The following is an 18,175-nucleotide window of genomic DNA, read 5'->3' on the forward strand; positions in this document are numbered from 1 at the left end:
GCCTGGCCTGGGAACTCTGGCAAGGCAATGTTTTTGACCCTGAATAAGTCGCTGCCCCACCCTGGGCCACAGCTTCTTCACCAGAGATGAAATCCTCAGGTTCGTGGGGAGAGGGAGCTGGGAGGACACTACAAAGGGGAAACGGCCTGTGGGCTTTTCAGGCCCAGGATGCAGCCTCGCCTCCGGCCACATTTCCCCATTCCAGACCCACCCAGGATCCGCCCATCGCCTCCCCATCCCCTCCCCCAAGCGCTCCTGGTGGCTCCAGCCCTCACCAGTCTCTTCCTGTCTCTCCATTCCTAGGCCAACGCCATGAGCCCGCTGGGTGCCAGGCTGCCCCCAGAAACGCCCTCTGGAGGGCTTCACGAGGAGTGTCAACACCAAGAGGCCGAGGATCAAATTCCTGCCCCACAAGACTGCCCCGTCCATTGGTTCATCTAAACCCAGTCTCCCACCAGCCCATGCCTCTGCTGGCCTCACAGAGACCCTGTGAGGAGATTCCGGGCATAATCTTGAGATGAATTCATTTCCAAAGCCTTTCGTAGTTGTCCTTCCGTAATCCAGAGGCTCGCTTCCATCTCTGTAGCGTTCTGTCACACAGACACAGACACACACACAGACACACACACACACACACACACACACACACCCGCCATGCACATCACTTGTCCTCCCACTGCCCTCCTGGCCTCCCTTGCACCTCTGGACCCAGCTGTGAACAAACAAGCAGCCCAAGTTCCGCAGCCCTGCTTGATGTCACTAAACCTGTCTAGATACCACGGTCCTGCAGCCCTCAAAGCTGGAAGTGGCTGGTCCTCTCTGGAGAGGTGGGGGAGACATTCTTTCTGGCTCCATTACTCATTGTCCAACCCCTCAAAACACCTCCTCAAATTCCTAAAGTATCAAATATTTAAGGCATAATGTGTTTTCATTGTCTTGGAATTCCAATGATTGCAGTCATAACAAAAGCCATGTAATATCTTCTCATGGAATGTAATATCTTAAAAATAAAGTCAAGGGGCTTCCCTGGTGGCGCAGTGGTTGAGAGTCCACCTGCCGATGCAGGGGACACGGGTTCGTGCCCCGGTCCGGGAAGATCCCACATGCCGCGGAGCGGCTGGGCCCGTGAGCCATGGCCGCTGAGCCTGCGTGTCCAGAGCCTGTGCTCCGCAACGGGAGAGGCCACAGCGGTGAGAGGCCCGCGTACCGCAAAAAAATTTTTTAAAAATAAAGTCAAATGACAAAACACATATATGACAGCCAACAGGCTTTCCAGAAGAGACAAATCCATAAGGAAAAGACAACGCAGCAGAAAAGTGGGCAACAGACGTGGATATTATCAGCCAATGCTTATAGAGTACTTACTTAGCATGTGCCTGGCTCTGTTCTAAGCACTTCGCATAGTGTATGTTATTATCTCATTTTAAGAAGAAATTGAAACACAACGAATTTAAGTAAATGGCCCGTGGTCACACAGCTAGTACGTAGAAAAGCCAGGATTTGAACCTTGGCAGTTTGAACTACTAGGTAACTTATTAAAAAAGAAAAGAAAGAAACAAAATCAAATAGTAAATATGAAAAAAAAAATACTCAACTTCATTCAAATTGAAGAAATGCCACAGAATAGCAATAAAAAGCCATTTGCACCTGTCAGATTATCAAAGACTAGTTTGCTAACAGTGTTGGAAAGTGTGTGGGTAACAGAAAGTTCTGTCCTTTGTGCGCGGGGTCATCTATTGTCGCATCTTCTTTAGAGGGCAAGTTGGCAATAGCTATCAAAATTAAAGACATTTGCCTTTACCTCAATAAACAAAACAAATAAAATGAATACACTTGTCCTTGATCAAGTACATTCACTGCCACGAGCTTATCCTACAGATGTTCTCACCAAAAGTGCGCACATACATGTGGTCTGTACCTCCATTATTTTATACTAGAGAAAAACAGGAAACAACATAAATGCCCATCAGTGGGATGTGATTCAATGCATTGGGCTACATACATTCAGAGGAATGCTATCTATTGAAAAAAAAAGCCTTTATATACTGATTGAAATTTTACCTTTATATATGGATTGTACAAACTCACTGTACTTTTTTAAATGTCCCAGGAGCCTCATGCTATACCACGTCCATCCCCTCCCCTGTGGCTGGTCCCTGCGGGCCCCACAGTCACCTCCTAATCCCCTGGCCACTCCCTCACACTCACCAGGGACTCTGGCACCTGGTCCTGTGTGATCCTCTTCACCCCGGCACCCTCATCTCCAGGCACGTGACCCACTCAGCATCTTAGCCTGATCATTCCTTAGCTCCTCAGTTCCAGTGACTTTCACGTTCATCCTTTTTCTCTTGTCTCTGCCCTTGTCCCCTCTCTAGACCCTAAACTGGTTCGTCTCTGAAGTTTCAAACTCTGATCTCACACCACGGTACCATTCATAACTCTCTGACTTTCAGCAGTTGGGTTCTTCAGCCACACCAGCTTGTCCAGTCCTGAACCTAATCATTCCATTTTCTAACCCCCCTACCCTCCTTCACACTTTCTTTCCAGCTTGGACTCCTTGTACCCCTCCTTCTCTGGCCCCTACCCTTCAGTCTCCTACACCTGGATAGACCCCCAGCCCTGTTTAGCCTAAATGCTGACCTTCTCTGCTCTAAACTGCAATGCCTCGTGAAGAAAACCATATCTTCAAGATCCGGTGTCACCACTGACTCACAGTCTCCAGGCTCACCTGCATCCTCTTTGCTACTAAAGGCTTCTCTCTGCCTTTGGTCAGCAATTTCTCCCAGTCCCCCTGGTTGCTGCTTCAAAGTTTCTTTACTCTCTTCCTATCGCCAACCCTGTACCCTACACCCCTCGTTCTCAGCAATAGATCATAGCCTTCTTCTTCATTGAGAAAATCAAAGCCCTCTGGTTAAAAACTCTCTTACCATATATACGGGAATAAAGACACAGACCTACTAGAGAATGGACTTGAGGATGTGGGGAGGAGGAAGGGTGAGCTGTGACAAAGCGAGAGAGTGGCATGGACATATATACACTACCAAACGTAAAATAGATAGCTAGTGGGAAGCAGCTGCATAGCACAGGGAGATCAGCTCGGTGCTTTGTGACCACCTAGAGGGGTGGGATAGGGAGGGTGGGAGGGAGGGAGATGCAAGAGGGAGGAGATATGGGAGCATATGTATATGTATAACTGATTCACTTTGTAATAAAGCAAAGGAACTTTCTTACCTTCTTTCCCCCAGCTGAACTTACCTCCGCACCCATCTTTTCTCTCTGCCTCCAGGCTCTGAGGACAGATTGTCTCTCCACCTGCGCCCTGGATGCCAGCGTCCCGCACCTCCTCAGATACAGGCTTCCATTCCGTGGCCACCACTCCCTAGTACAGTCACCCTCTCCTTCTCCCCTGTTCCTCCCCTCCCTCTGACGGCCTTCCATTTGTCTGCATGCACGTTCATTGGCGCTGTAGGGGGTAGAAGCCGAATGTCAGTGGGCTGAGGTCTGAATGAGTTAAGGACGCGGAAACTGTGACTGCTGAACACAATTTCTAACGGAGCCTTGGCAGTAAGAGGAAGCGAGACGGGAAATTAGCTTGAAAGGAAAGAAAACTCAAGGAAAGGATTATTGTAGGATAAGAGACTTGAGCAGACAGATTGGCAGAGGAGAAGGAGAAGGGCCGCAAAGAGAGATGTTAAGTATGAGAGGGGGGCGGAGCTAATTAAGGGAGCGAGGCGGGTGGAGGTGGAAGATGGATTTAAGAGTGGGCTGCACGGTATCCAGCCCTGGCGTAGAGGACAAACGCCCTCGTCTATGGCAGGAATCAGCTAAGGGTGGACAAGGATCTAGATATTCCAAGGTGTGGGCAGAGCAGGCTAGTTCAGAGACGTTTCTAGACTCTAAGAGAATGGCTATTTCTGCTTCCAGAACATTCTGTGGGGCTCTTCTCACCAAATGCTCTACCCAATCATCCTATGCACGCACTTTCTCTGATCTCAGTCCGCGTGACAGTGACTCTCCCTAAAGGAGATCAGCAGTCTCCAGGGAAACCAGGCAGCTCCAGGTGAAAGATGGGGACTCTGACTTGGCTGCGCTTCCCAGCTACACGACCTTGCAGCTACCTTCTGTGAGACCCAGTTTCTCCTTCTGTAAAATGGGGGATTAAGAGTGTCTGTCTCATGAGTCCTTTTAAGCATTGAAGAAGATAATGTGGAAAATGTACTTAAGGGCTCAGTAAGCGGGAGTTGGAGCACCTGCCCGTGGTGATTCCTACCGTGTCTTTTCTGGTAGGAGCCCAAGGAGGTTGAGACTTGAGACACCACTCCCCTTGATGTGTCCTTCATTTGACGACTCGGTGCTACTGGGGGGTTTACAGGGTGTTCCATTCCCCGAGGGGGTGGCGTCACCCCCCACCCCGCTCCCATTCCTCCACCCGTCCCCATGGCTCTCTTTCCTGCACGCTGCCCCTGGCAGTCCTCACCCACCCTCTCTTTCTTTCCGTCTGCATCCTGGCATTTCCCATGTACCTGCTGGACTTCCTGGGCTTGAGGAACCGGATATGCAAAAAATCGCTCCCCTACTTCTTGGCAAGGTTTACTGTGATGTACAACGAACAGGTGGCGAGCAAGAAGCAGGAGCTCCTCAGCAATCTACAGGAGTTCGCAGGCCCCTCCGGGAAGCTCTCCCTGCTGGAGCTGGGCTGTGGCACAGGGCCCAACTTCAAGTTCTACCCGCCTGGATGCCGGGTGACCTGTATTGATCCCAACCCCAACTTTGAGAAGTTCTTGATCAAGAGCATTGCTGAGAACCGACACCTGCAGTTTGAGCACTTCCTGGTGGCTGCCGGGGAGGACCTGCACCAGGTGGCCGACGACTCCATGGATGTGGTGGTCTGCACACTGGTCCTGTGCTCCGTGAAGAACCAGGAGCAGATCCTCCAGGATGTGTGCAGAGTGCAGAGGCCGGTGAGTGCGGGGCGTGAGTAGGGAGGGACCACCTTCACTGCGTGTTAAGCCGCTAGAGCATCGGGCTGCATAGACGCCTGTGGGCTTCAGGTACGGCTCCCACGGGCCTTAGACAAGCCACTTCATTCATTCCTTTGATCATTGATCTATTCAACAAACATTTAAAGAATGCTGACTCTGTAGCAGCACTATCTTTCCGGGGTGAGAAATGAGCCTCAGAGAGGTTAAATGACTCGCACAAAGACAGATGGCTCATAAAAATGGCAGAGACACAACAAAAATCCAGGTGCCCTAACTTCTAGGTTAAGAAGACCTAGGCCAGAGATCTCACCAGGCCATCCCTCTAGTGGCTTCCAACCTGGGGTCACCTAAGTCCCACCACAGACTCCAATTTTCTAACAATGAGAACACTGAGTCTCCCGGAGGGCTGCCAGAGCGTCTCCCTTCTGCAACAAATGAGAACGCGTTAAGTGCACAGATAGCCATCTTCATTTATAGCATATATTCTTCATTTTTCACCTTGGGGCCTCAGGAGTTATCTACATACCATTCTCTAGCCCTTTCCTCAAGCAACAGTCATTCATCATTTGTAGAAAATGAACAACTATGCTGGGAAAGAAAGGGAGAGTCGGGGCAGAGCAGTTCTCCGATGACATTGCAGATGGTATCACCTTGCATCTTTGACCTCTGTTAACTTTTCAGAGTTCCTTACGTCATTATCTTTAATTATAAAGGCAATTAATCAATGTGTCTTACTTGTTTAAAAGAATTCAAAAATTCAAGAAGAACATAGAGGGAAAAATGAAAGTTCTCCCTTCACTTCCTTAAATCCCAGTCCCCTTACCTGTCCCTGTTAGTCACTATGTTAGTGGGTGTCCTTATGGTTTTTTCTTTTTTTAATTCATGTTTCTCCTCTCTGGTGTTTGGCAGTTTTTCTATCTATCTCAAGTTTACTAATAATTACTTTCGGATTTCAAGTTATATTTGAACCAGTACTTCCCCATCAACATACCAAAAGTATATAGTCATGTGACACCCTCCACCTATTTTGTTTTTTATTTCCAAATCCTCATCCCCTCTTTCCTCTCAACACCATCATCTCTCTATCCCATCTCCTGGGGTTGGTTGAAATAATCTGTCATTTTAAGTTCAACTTTCTGCTAAGGATTTTTCCCCTTGTCTTCTATTTCAAAGATCTTTTCTAATTTATAGCATAGTTAAAAGTCAGTTTATCATCATCCATTTACTTGCTATAGATTTTACTAGATTTATTGCTCTCCACTGCTTGATATGCTTTTGGTCTTCTTTTATCTTGAGATGTCTCTATTTTCATTCAAATTTAATTTTCATTTGTCTTAACTACCTTCTTGAATAGGTTCCTGAGAAATGGTTCATGGATCTTGCAGATCTGAAAATGTCTGCCTTCTACCCTAATACTTTAACAATATTTTGGCCAAGATTCCTTCCCCCTGGAAGCTGTGAGTCTTTTCCATGGCCCTCGGGCTTTCCAAGTTGTAGCTGATAACTTCAGTGCCAGTATAATTCTCTTTCCTTTTCAGATAACCTGTTTTTGTTGTTGATTGTTTTATGTCTGGGCATTTTTAGGATTTTCACTCTTTTTTTTTTTTTTTTAAAGTTCTGAAATTTCACCAGGGTCTAGTGTTCTAAGAACTCAAAGCTTCTGATGTATCTCCTCTGGGGTCCAGCAAGAAACCAAACTTCCCCCAACCACTCATTAGCTGGTTAGCTTTTTCTTTTTTTTTCCGGTACGCGGGCCTCTCACTGTTGTGGCCTCTCCCATTGCGGAGCACAGGCTCCGGACGCGCAGGCTCAGCGGCCATGGCTCACGGGCCCAGCCACTCCACGGCATGTGGGATCCTCCCGGATCGGGGCACGAACCCGTGTCCCCTGTATCGGCAGGCGGACTCTCAACCACTGCGCCACCAGGGAAGCCCTAGATGGTTAGCTTTTTATCCTATTGGTTGAGTATCCCAGCAGGACAATGGGAAAAAGAAAGTCTCCCTTCCCCACTTCAGCCACCATTTTCCCAGTATGCCCCAGATATAGATAGATCGAAAGATGGATGGACCCCTTATTTTCTCTCTTGCACTTGAATCCCTGTTTCCTGCATTCTATCTCTTCCTCTTTCTTAGTTTACCCCTTAGTTTTGATAGAGCATATCCTCCAGCTTTCTGAGAAAGGTGAGGTAAATGTGTTGATAAAATGCATGTCTGAATGTTCTTTATACTCAAAAGTAATTGAGGGCTTCCCTGGTGGCGCAGTGGTTGAGAGTCCGCCTGCCGATGCAGGGGACACGGGCTCAAACTAATTCATAGTTTGTACAGCTATAGAATTCTGAGTTGGAAAATGTTTTCCCTCAAAATTTTTATGGTTTTCATTGTCTTCTGGCTGCTAATATTACTGCTGACAAGTTTGAAGTCATTCTGATTCTAGATTCTGTATATGAAACTTTTCTCCTCTCTGTAAGTTTGTAGAGTCTTCTCTGTTCCCCGTAAAATGATTTGTTATCTGTTGGAGATTTAGTGGTCCATTTCAACCTGCAAACTTATGTCCTTCAGTTCTGGAAGTTTTTCTGGGATTCTTTCTCTTTTTTTCCTCCCCTTATATTTTCCTTGTTCTCTCTTTCTGGGACTCTTCTTACTTAAATGCTGGACCTCTTTGAACTGGTTCCCTACCTTTCTTATCTTTGGTGTCCTATTTCCCTTATCTTTACCCTTTTTCTCTATTTTCTAAACTTCCTTCATATTCTTTGCAAAATAATTTACACAAGTTTTCATTTCTGCTATCATAGTTTTTATATTTCCAAGGGCTGATTTTTTTTTCTAACTAGGCATGTTTGTATTGTATCCTGTTCTTGTTTCAAGAATAATCTATCTTCTCTTTTTCTTTGAAAATACTAATAAAAGGGAGATTTTTAGTTTTAATATTTTCATCTCCCTAGTTAGTCTCTGCTTCCTCCAGGTTTTTTTTCCTGTTTGTTTTCTGAGCTTCAGTTTTTATGTTGGAGGCTCTTCTCAGATGACTATCGGTCCGTGACTGATTACTCACATTTCCAGAGGCAGCACTAAGAGCTCCATGAGCGTGCATGAAGCATGTCAATGCTAAGCTCTCTGTAGAGTGAGCTAGCTAAGCTATTCACATGGAGAGATTCCAGTAACAGTGTTCTGGGTCTTTCCTTTGCAGCTGGTCAGAAAAATCTTCCAAACCCCTTCCTGGAATCTGTAAGTCTGACTTCTATCATTCTGGAAAACAAATGAGAGAAGAGGGCTGGGGGTCTCAGCACTTGCTTGTAAACTTTACTTCATTCACCATCTTTTCAGTAAGGTGTCTATGCCCCACTGTGCCTTGTTATAAAGACCCTCTGTTTAACCAACTCCAGAGAATAAAACTGAAGTCCTCTGTGGAGGTGGGGAGGAACAGTGTCTGGCTGTTCTGAGGAGGGGAGGGGATTCCAAGGTCCAATGGCTCATAAATAGATTTCAACCAATCTTCTAGATTTTTTAAATCAATTTTATTGAAGTACAATTTGCATACAATAAAATGCATCCATTTTAAGTGTACAGTTGGATCTGTTTTGATAAAGGTATACACTCGTGTAGCCACCACCAAAATAAAGATATAGAACATACCCATTACCCGCAAAGGATCTCCTTGTGCCTCTTTATAATCAATGCCCACAACCCTAGTCCCCAAGCAAACACTCATCTCTTTTCTGTCACTATAGAATAGATGTCTCTTCTAGAATTTCATATAAATAGAATTATACAGTAAGTACTCTTTAGTGTCTAGCTTTTTTGCTCAACATAAATTTTTTGAGATTCATCCATGCTGTTGCATGGGTAAGACTTCATTTCTTTTTATCGCTGAGTAGCACTCCATCACATGAATATAGCACAATCCATACCTTTTATGGACATTTGAGTTCTTTCCCATTTGGGGCTATATTGAATACCTGATACGAGAGCTCTTCTACATGCAGTTTTTATGGACATACATTTTCATTTCTCTTGGGTAAATAAATACCTAGAAGTGGAGTTGCTGGGTCATAAGTAAATATATGTTTAACTTGATAAGAAACTGCAATGTGATTTTCCAAAGTGGTTATGCGATTTTACTTTTCTACCATCAAAACATGAACATTCTAATTGCTCCACACACTCACTAATACTTGATATTATCAATAATTCTAATGGGGGTTTAGTGGATCTCACTGTGGTTTTAATTTGATTTCCCTAATAATTAATAACATTAAGCATATTTTCATGTGCTTACCAGCCATTCATGCATCTTATTCTGTGATGTGTATGATCAAATAATCTACCCATTTTTAAACTGGGCTATTTGTCTTCTTACCAAGTTGTAAGTGTTCTTTCTGTATTCTACATTCAAGTCCGTTGTCAAATATATAAACTATGAATATTTTCTACCAGGCTGACTTGACTTTTGATTTACTTAATTATGTCTTTTGAAAAGCAAAAGGTTTTATTTTGATGAAATCTGGTTTATCAAATGTTTTCTTTTATGCTTCATGCTTTTTGTTTCTTAGCAAAGAACTCTCTCTCTACCCCAAAATTGTAAAGATTTTCTCTTATGCTTTCTTTTGGAAGTTATATAGTTTTACCTTTTATGTTAATGTCTATGATCCATTTATAGTTCGTTCTTGTGTAATGCATCAAATTCTTTTTTTTTTAAATGGATACCCAGTTCTTCCAGGACCCTTTGTTGAAAAGACTATTCTTTCTCCATGGAATTGCCTTTTTGTCTTTGTCAAATATCAATTGACCATATATGTGTGGGTCTATTTTTAGATTCTATTCCATTCCATTGGTCTATGTGTCTATCCTTTTGCCAATATCATACTGTCTTAATTACAGTAGCTTTATATTAAGTCTTGGAATTAGGTATCTTAAGTCCCCCAGCGTTAAGCTCTGTTAGGGTAAGTTCAGAGTAGTCTTTACTCTGGACTACCTTGGGCTTTCCACTAGCACATGATCCTTCTGGGGTCTCTGCTGAGTGCCCCGGGTGTTTGTTAAGGACTCTCCTCTCTGATTGGTTCTAACTTGAATGAGCTCTGAAAATCGTTCCGCTTACAACTCCCCAGTCATTCTTTGCCTAACCTCATGGAGTATCATTCTATGCATACAAGACTGGTTACTCAACCATAGACCCAAGGAGAATCCATGCAGATTTCTGAAGCGCTCTCTCTGTAGATGCCTTCTTTCTCCCAGCTGGCTTAAGAGTCAACTTTCTTGGGTCTAAGATAGTGTATTTAAAAACCTGGAGTTCTCCTCCCACGTGTCTCCTTTACTACTCACACAGAACACTTCACTTCTGACACTTCTGGTGGCCAAATGTACGGGAAGTTTTCCCCACACCAAGCAATTCTGCAACACCATCCAGATGTCCTACAATTTACTCCACTCTGGAACTTATCCACCTAGAGATAGGGTCAGGTCCCACAGATTAAGGGCTCAGTCCCACAAAATTGTCCCCTCCCTTCAGCCACCAGTCACAAGTCCAGGTGGTCAGGTGTGCTTCTGGTTGATTTGCTATAAATCTGAGGTTCCCACGACCCCTTCCTCAGGTTCCATTAATTTGCTAGAGTGACTCACAGAACTCAGGGAAACATTTATGCTAACCAGTTTATTAAAGGATATGATAAAGGATACAGTGGACAGCCAGATGAGAAATACATGGGGCAAGGTGTGGGAGGGTCCCAGGAGCAAGAGTTTCTGTCCCCATGGAGTTGGGTTGCATCACTCCCCCAGCCCCATCCATGGATGTTTTCAGCAATTTAGAAGCTCTCCAAACCCCCTTCTCTTGGGATTTTATGGAGGCTTCCTCACATAGGTGTGATCAATTATTAACTCCATTTCCAACCCCTCTCCCGTCTCTGGAAGATGGCGGTGGCGGGGGGCGGAGATAAAAATTGGAAGCTTCTGTTCATGGATTGCCATCCTGGAGCTCACCCAGAGCCTCCTGAAAAGAACAAAAGATGCTTCTCAGGCTCTTATCACTTAGGAATTTACAAGGGTTTTAGCAGCCCTGTGTCAGAGACAGGGTCAAAGACCAAATATTAGAACAAAAGATGTTCCCAAGGCTCTTATCACTTAGGGAATTATGAGGGTTTTAGGAGCTCTGTGCCAGGAATGGGAGGTTGGGGGGCAGAGATCAATATATTTATTTTTCTATTAGCTCACAGTCAGTTACAACTTGTTGTACTTTCTAGCTTCCAGAAGTGTTCTGCCTTAACCCTTGCTGTTTTCTTTGTCTTACACACAACGGTTCTGCTATAACATGATATACACATTCCTGAAAATCACAGTACTATGTGTACATCGACTATACGTCAATTTAAACAAAAGGTTTTTTTTTTATCACCATACTGCGCAAAATCATGCAACAAAACCACAGAGCTTATGGAGGGGAAAAGGGGTTAGGGACACAATACTCAAAAACGTCATCGGTGACTCGTTAAAAAGATAGGAGCCTAATAAAAACAGTAGCACAGTTTTACACATATTAAATGGCTAAGAAATACATAACGACTACAATAAATAAAGCGTCTTACCTGGAAAAAGACTTGACATTTGCTTGTGGACATGGGCACCGGAAGGGTTGCAGCTTGAGTTATTGTGAAGTTCTTGTGAGTTGTATGTTATTAGCAGGAGGAGGGTTACCTGAAATTTGATGGAAAGTTGTAACAGCTAATGTGGATGAGTGTGGGTTGTGAACTGAAGCAGGTGGTAGTGGTTTGAGTTGTGTGCGTTTTGTGTATTTCTACGTGGCTCAGTTATCCACATTCACCCATGTGCCTTACATATAAAATTGTGCAAAAGCAAATGTGAAATTCACATTAGGCTCAAATCGTCCCATATTATATCAATCATGTTGAAATGAATTCTCATTTTCAAAACAACCAACTGTATTTTTATCCAAACAAACTTCACTGCAGTTTTTGTGAGTTTCGGAGAGTAAATATGTGTGTTCAATCTGCCATATTTATTTCTTTCCACAGGTGACTCCCCCAAGTAGACAGTGGGACCTGCCGGAGTAAGGACAGGTGACGCTCTGTCAAATTTCCCCACTGTCTAATCCAGCATCTGACCCTCAGTGGGTGCTCACTGATGTTGGTTTAATAGAGTTCCAATGAAAGTTGTTCTTTGGCCATTTAATGCATCAAACAGACAAAATATTTGTGTGAATTTATGAAGACACACTATTTAAAATAGATTCCCATCTCCAGGAGATGCCCTTAACTTCATGGAACATACAGCAGCCAAACATTCTAGCTGGAATTTCTCCAGTCAGCAATTCCTCAGCCTAGCTAGACACTTCTTATTTGAAACCTGTCAAGAAAGAGCCAGGGGCGTCCCTGGTGGCGCAGTGGTTGAGAGTCCGCCTGCCGATGCAGGGGACACGGGTTCGTGCCCCGGTCCGGGAAGATCCCACATGCCACGGAGCGGCTGGGCCCGTGAGCCATGGCCGCTGAGCCTGTGCATCCGGAGCCTGTGCTCCGCAACGGGAGAGGCCACAGCAGTGAGAGGCCCGCATACCGCCAAAAAAAAAAAATGTCTCATTATGTCCATGTTGCCCACCACCTGAACAGGTTTTGCAGTCACTAGTCCAAAAGGTTAAAGCTTGAAGGTAACATTCTGTTCCTGGCTTAAGAGTCAGAAAATCACTGACAACGTTTCAAAAGCTGTAAGCATACCTACTGCCCAGATCTTGGTTTCTAGATACCATCCTCCACCAAAAGAAACTAATTTGCCTCTGAGAAATGACAAATTCTAGGGCTGGGACAGATAAATCACAAGATGAGTCAGGACTATCTCGTTCCAGAAAGTTGGGAAGTGCTTAAAGGATGGAGGGACTATATCAAAAGGACACAGAAGCCAGCTTGAAGGGGTTCTCACTGGCCAAAGCTGAGATAATCTGAGCCTCAAGATAAATAATAAATAAAATAGGGATCCCTGAGTCTATACTAATATAAATAAATAAATAGATAGATAGATAGATAAATAAATGTGGAGTAGAGAAAGGGTTTTTTTTTCCCCTACAGAAGATGCCAACTAATAAATGTAGAAGTAATCTTGGATTTGTCAACGATCATAGTAATAATTAAACCAAGAAACATCAACGATGCTCGTGGAGGAAGTTTGGTGAGGATCAGGCTATTTACATGGTCCCAAAGTGTCTTTCCACAAAGTGGTTTTTTTTTCTATTTTATTTATTATTTATTTTTGGCTACATTGGGTCTTCGTTGCTGCATGCGGGCTTTCTCTAGTTGCGGTGAGCAGGGGCTACTCTTCATTGCGGTGCGTGGGCTTCTCATTGCGGTGGCTTCTCTTGTTGTGGAGCACGGGCTCTAGGCGCGTGGACTTCAGTAGTTGTAGCACACGGGCTCAGTAGCTGTGGCTCGCGGGCTCTAGAGCACAGGCTCAGTAGTTGTGGCGCAGGGGCTTCGTTGCTCTGTGGCATGTGGGATTGTCCCACACCAGGGCTTGAACCTGTGTCCCCTGCATTGGCAGGCAGATTCTTAACCACTGCACCACCAGGGAAGTCCCAATAAATATATATTTAATCCATAAAAAGTCACCAAACTTTGTTGTCCTTGGACATTTATGCCATTCCCCAGCGTTGTGTCCCCAGCAGCAGTGGGCAGGACCCTGCTGGTGCAGTAGACAGGGGAACCAGGAAAGGGCTACCTTTGAAGCAGGTGTCCCAGCCTCCAGTCACTGAGGGATTGTGAGGTTTGGGGTTTTTGCTACCCAGCAAAGTTGCTGCTTCATTTTTTGCATATTTTAATAGGTTTAGTGTTTTCCCTGAGAGAGTTCTGCAAATTTCAAGAATGGAAAAGAAATAAATGTTTGTCGATACATATCTCCTCTGTGTGAATATGAGCTGCTATAGGCGAGAGCTGTGCAAAGTCAGCCTCAAGTGGCACTGTTTTATCCACTCTTTCCCAGTCCCTAATAAGGGCTGGGCCACAGCCAGTGCTCAGTGAATGCTTTGTTTCTCTCTCTCTCTCTCTGTGTGTGTGTGTGTGTGTGTGTGTGAGAGAGAGAGAGAGAGAGAGATTTAATGGACTTGTTATTGCATGTCTAGGTGGCAGAGATAAGTCCCATCACCACACAACTTCCCTCCATTTTTCCACCTGCAAAGGCTCTCTGAGGCATCTCATCCCAAATCACGTGTCGTATGTGAATGTCTGGAGTGTGTTTAGTTACTGAGAGATGGGTAAGCCATAGTTAGATGCCCTTAGAAACCAGTAAGTTCCCAGCTTCAAAGAAGCAATGGCTCCTAGCGATAAGAAGCCAGGCACGGGGGATGTGCACAGTGTAGTGAAAATATTGAATGTCGGTTTTCTCCGGTGGGTCGGAGATGGGTTTAAATGCCTGCGCCCGTGGGCACGCCCGGAGCCGCGCGGCGATGCCGCTTCCGGGGACCGCAGCCTGCGAGGGGAGGCGGCTTCCGCCGAGGCCGGGCTGCTGCAGTGTCTGAGTTGCCAGGCCAGGGCGCCTCAGAGCTGGGAGCATCCCCGTCCCTGGGGCCGAGATGCCTGCTTCTCTGTCCTCCCTCCTCCCTCTCGGCACCGGGGCGAGCGGCTCTGGTAGTTGGCCTGCCCGTGGAGTCGTTCTTCGGGCCTCAGCGCGGGGAGACATGCCCAAATTGGGGAGCGCTGTGACTTTCAGCCTCCCGCTTCACCCCGGGAAGCCGACTTGCTGAAGCCGGAGCCACGAGGGGGACCATGGGAGGGACGCAAGTCAAATGCCTGACTTCCCCCAGTCCTATCCACAGTGCAAAGAGCGACTCCATTATAACCCAGTCGGAGGAGAAGGCAGATTTCGTGATTATTCCCTCTGAAGGAATAGAGAACAAAACAGAGGAGACAGACTCTCCATTATCCCGGGACTGGAGACCAGGCAGCCCCCGGCCCTATCTGGAGACTTCATGGGAAGAGCAGCTGTTGGAACAAGAACATTTGGAAAAAGAAATGGAGGAAGCCAGGAGAATGATATCAGGATTACAGGCCTTACTGCTCAATGGATCCTTACCCGAAGATGAACGGGAGAGGCCCTTGGCCCTCTGTGAACCAGGAGTCAATCCCGAGGAACAACTGATTACAATCCAAAGTCGTCTGGATCAGAGTATGGAGGAGAATCAGGACCTAAAGAAGGAGCTGCTGAAGTATAAACAAGAAGCCAGAAACTTCCAGGAGGTAAAGGATGACTCAGCAGGACACGTCTGTCCTTCAGCTCAGACAAGAACGGCTGAGGGCAAATATGGACGAAGATGAGCTGCACAACAAGAACGTGGATCTGCAGAGGAAGCTAGACGAGAGGAATCCGCTCTCGGCAGAATATAAAAAAGAACTGGGGCAGAAGGACCGCCTCCTGAAGCAGTACCAGGCCAAGCCGGAGGAAGCACTTCGGAAACTCTCTGAGGCCATTTACCAGCAGGTGGATCTGAAGCGGGAGCTGGAACACAAAGACGTGCTTTTGACTCACTGTGTGAAAAGAGAGGCGGAGGAGGTGACCCACTGCAGCAGTCACAGCGCTCAAAGCAATGGTTTTCTCCTTCCAGTGGCAGGAAAAGGCGCTGCTTCAGTCACTCACAGAGGGAGCAGCGACCTGCAGCTCGTTCGGGATGCCCTCCGCAGCCTTCGCAGCAGCTTCGGTGGCCACGACCCTCAGCACCACACCATCGACAGCTCGGGGCAGGGCATCTCCGGCCTCATGGAGCGCCCACGCGCCATGGAGACCCAGAGGAGACAGGACAGAAGGGTTCGGGGCAAGTCACCCAGAACTCAAGCAGGTAGTGAATGCCGGGAGTCCTGGCCCCCGCATTCAAAGTTGCCTCACTCACAGAGCTCTCCAGCTGTCAGCAGCGCCTGCACGAAGGTGCTCTGTTTCACTGGCCGACCACTTACGCCCTTCATGGTCAATATACCGAAGAGGTTGGGGGAGGTGACACTGAAGGATCTTAAAGCAGCTGTTGACTGAGCGGGAGGGAAATCATCGGTACCACGTCAAAGCACTGGATCCCGAGTTTGGCACTGTCAAGGAGGAGGCTTTCCACGATGAGGATGCCACCCCTGGATGGGAAGGGGAAACTGTAGCCTGGCTGTAAGAAGACCATGGAGAGAATTAATGCTGAGCATTCGATTGAGGGCTTGTGGAACTTGGCAATCCCTGGCTGCTTCACTCAGGAGAGGAGGCTAAAACCAGAATACACTAAGAAGTTCTTAGTTTGTGCTACCAAAACAGAAGCTTCTCCAAGTGTGAGCGCCGCAGGCCAGTCCTGTTTCTAGAAGTGCCTGGCATGTGTGGTCCTTAAAGTCCGTGTCCAAAAGTAGACCATGGGTTCTTGTGGAGTTCCTTGTCCGTGGGAACACAGTGTCTTATTCTACTCTGAGGGCAACAAACCGAAGGCCTTAACCAATGGGGATGGGTGATCCCCTCCTATATGGGCATGGCTGCTCTTATCTGGAACCTGGGAACTGGATGTATCACTCCTGTGTGTTACAGTATTATTTTAATTGGCCTCAGTGGTTGCAGCAATCAGAGTACCAGCATTTGTACTCACAGACAAGGTGAAGGTACCAGCTTTTTTGCTTCTTTGCAGCTATTGCAAACCAAGAATAACTCGTAAGGTGGTACCAAAGATGAAAGCCCACTCTTCAGGAATTTTTTGGACTGGACATGGATGGTGCTGAATTGTTGAATGGATTGACCCAACACATGGGCACTGTCCATTGTGCTGAACGGTCAAATTTTACAGAGACAGGGAAGGGCAGACCCCCTGCCCAGAGTCACGGGTATAGGAGAGAGAGTTCAAAGTAGGAATTTCCACATCTCAGATATACACCAAAGCCTAGAGAAAGTTCATCTGGGTCTTCATTGGAGATCGCTGATATCTAGATGAAGAGGAGAGGCTCTCGGGGAACCGAGACAGGGCTCTGGACGTCACAAGCTGGATTCAGGAGCTCTGATAGAGATAAGGCCACCCCCAGGCTGGGCCCAGCCCCAGGACCAGAGGCCACACCCCCAGCAGCAGCAGCTATGAAAGCAAAGCCTTCTAGGGCTTGGCTGGGTCCTTTTCAGCCTGTTCTATCTGAAAAGCACCTACATATCACAAAGCCCATATCAACAACACCTTCAGCCCACAGACCTGGGGGTACTCAATTCAGCCCCAGGGGCCTGCCTTCCCAGCTCCTGAGACCCAGTTACTGGTAACGGGCATCGCATTATGATAAGGTAGCAGCCAGACATGTGCCTCCTCCTGCCTGGGTCCACCAACTGACCCCGGTGTGACCTCCCTCCTCCAGGACTTGGGCTTGACTCAAGCTTCCAGAATGGGAACCTAAGGATTACTGCCGCTCCACGATAGCTGGTCCAGGGGTAGCTGTGGAAGGGGCTCAGAGCAGCTGTCAGCTCTCAGGGAGGAGACACCTATCGCTTCCTGAGTACCCAAAAGGGGCCAGGGACCAGTCACCAGGCACACTGCCACATTTCATTGACATGACTCTGTGGGGTCATCCCTAGAAAGGAGGAAAGTGAGATTCAGAAAAGATCGTGCAATTACCAGCCACGCACTTACCCTTGGGAGGCTCCCTGGAGCCAGCCAGCACCACCCCTGGGAACCACCGTTTGTTCATTCATTCCTCCAGCCAGTATTTATTGAGGGCTTCCAGCCCCCTGCTTCATGGCCACTCAGTCCCTGAGAGCAGCCTGTAGGAAGCCCGCCCAGCTCTCCTGGAGGAGCCTGGCTTGGCTGGGAAGGGGTTCCTGGACCCCAGGTCCACCAAGGTGTCCCACAGGTATCCCACTCCCTGTCAGCATGCTGCCTCGGTGCCCAGGGAGGGACCTCTGGTTGGGACTGGGGCATCAGCTGGGCAGTGGACCCCTGCAGCCAGTAAGTGCTTCAGAGCAGGAAATGTGCTTGCTTTCCCAGGCCTCAGCCTGCGGCGGGTGGGCAGGTCGGGGAGGCGGTCTCTTCTCATTCCTGTGGTTTCAGGTGCCTGGGTGATGTCAGGCCTGAGTGATGCGTGGGACTCACTATGACTGGGGCCCAACTGGGGTGGAGGCATTTCTTTAAAAGCTTATAAATTACTACTTCCCCTTTCAGCCCAGCCCCACCACTGGCCTAGGAGGAGTTGCTCCACAGGTACACAAAGACAGCTTCCCCCT

At 47.0% G+C, this 18,175-nt stretch overlaps 1 protein-coding gene and 1 pseudogene across 1 annotated transcript; both read left to right on the forward strand.

Annotated features, from left to right (window-relative positions):
• The first annotated feature begins 312 nt into the window (after window positions 1-312).
• On the forward strand, window positions 313-13,666 carry LOC112393987 (methyltransferase-like protein 7A). Its single transcript, XM_024736409.1, has 4 exons — window positions 313-325; window positions 4,471-4,965; window positions 12,232-12,360; window positions 13,635-13,666. Exons 1-4 carry the CDS (start codon window positions 313-315, stop codon window positions 13,664-13,666), a joined length of 669 nt encoding a protein of 222 aa, XP_024592177.1.
• Window positions 13,667-14,733: 1,067 nt separating this feature from the next.
• Window positions 14,734-16,136, forward strand: LOC112394052 (dixin pseudogene; annotated as a pseudogene).
• Window positions 16,137-18,175: the final 2,039 nt, after the last annotated feature.

Source organism: Neophocaena asiaeorientalis, unplaced genomic scaffold (assembly GCF_003031525.2).
Source record: "Neophocaena asiaeorientalis asiaeorientalis breed wild unplaced genomic scaffold, Neophocaena_asiaeorientalis_V1.1 scaffold134, whole genome shotgun sequence".
Lineage (NCBI taxonomy): Eukaryota > Metazoa > Chordata > Mammalia > Artiodactyla > Phocoenidae > Neophocaena > Neophocaena asiaeorientalis.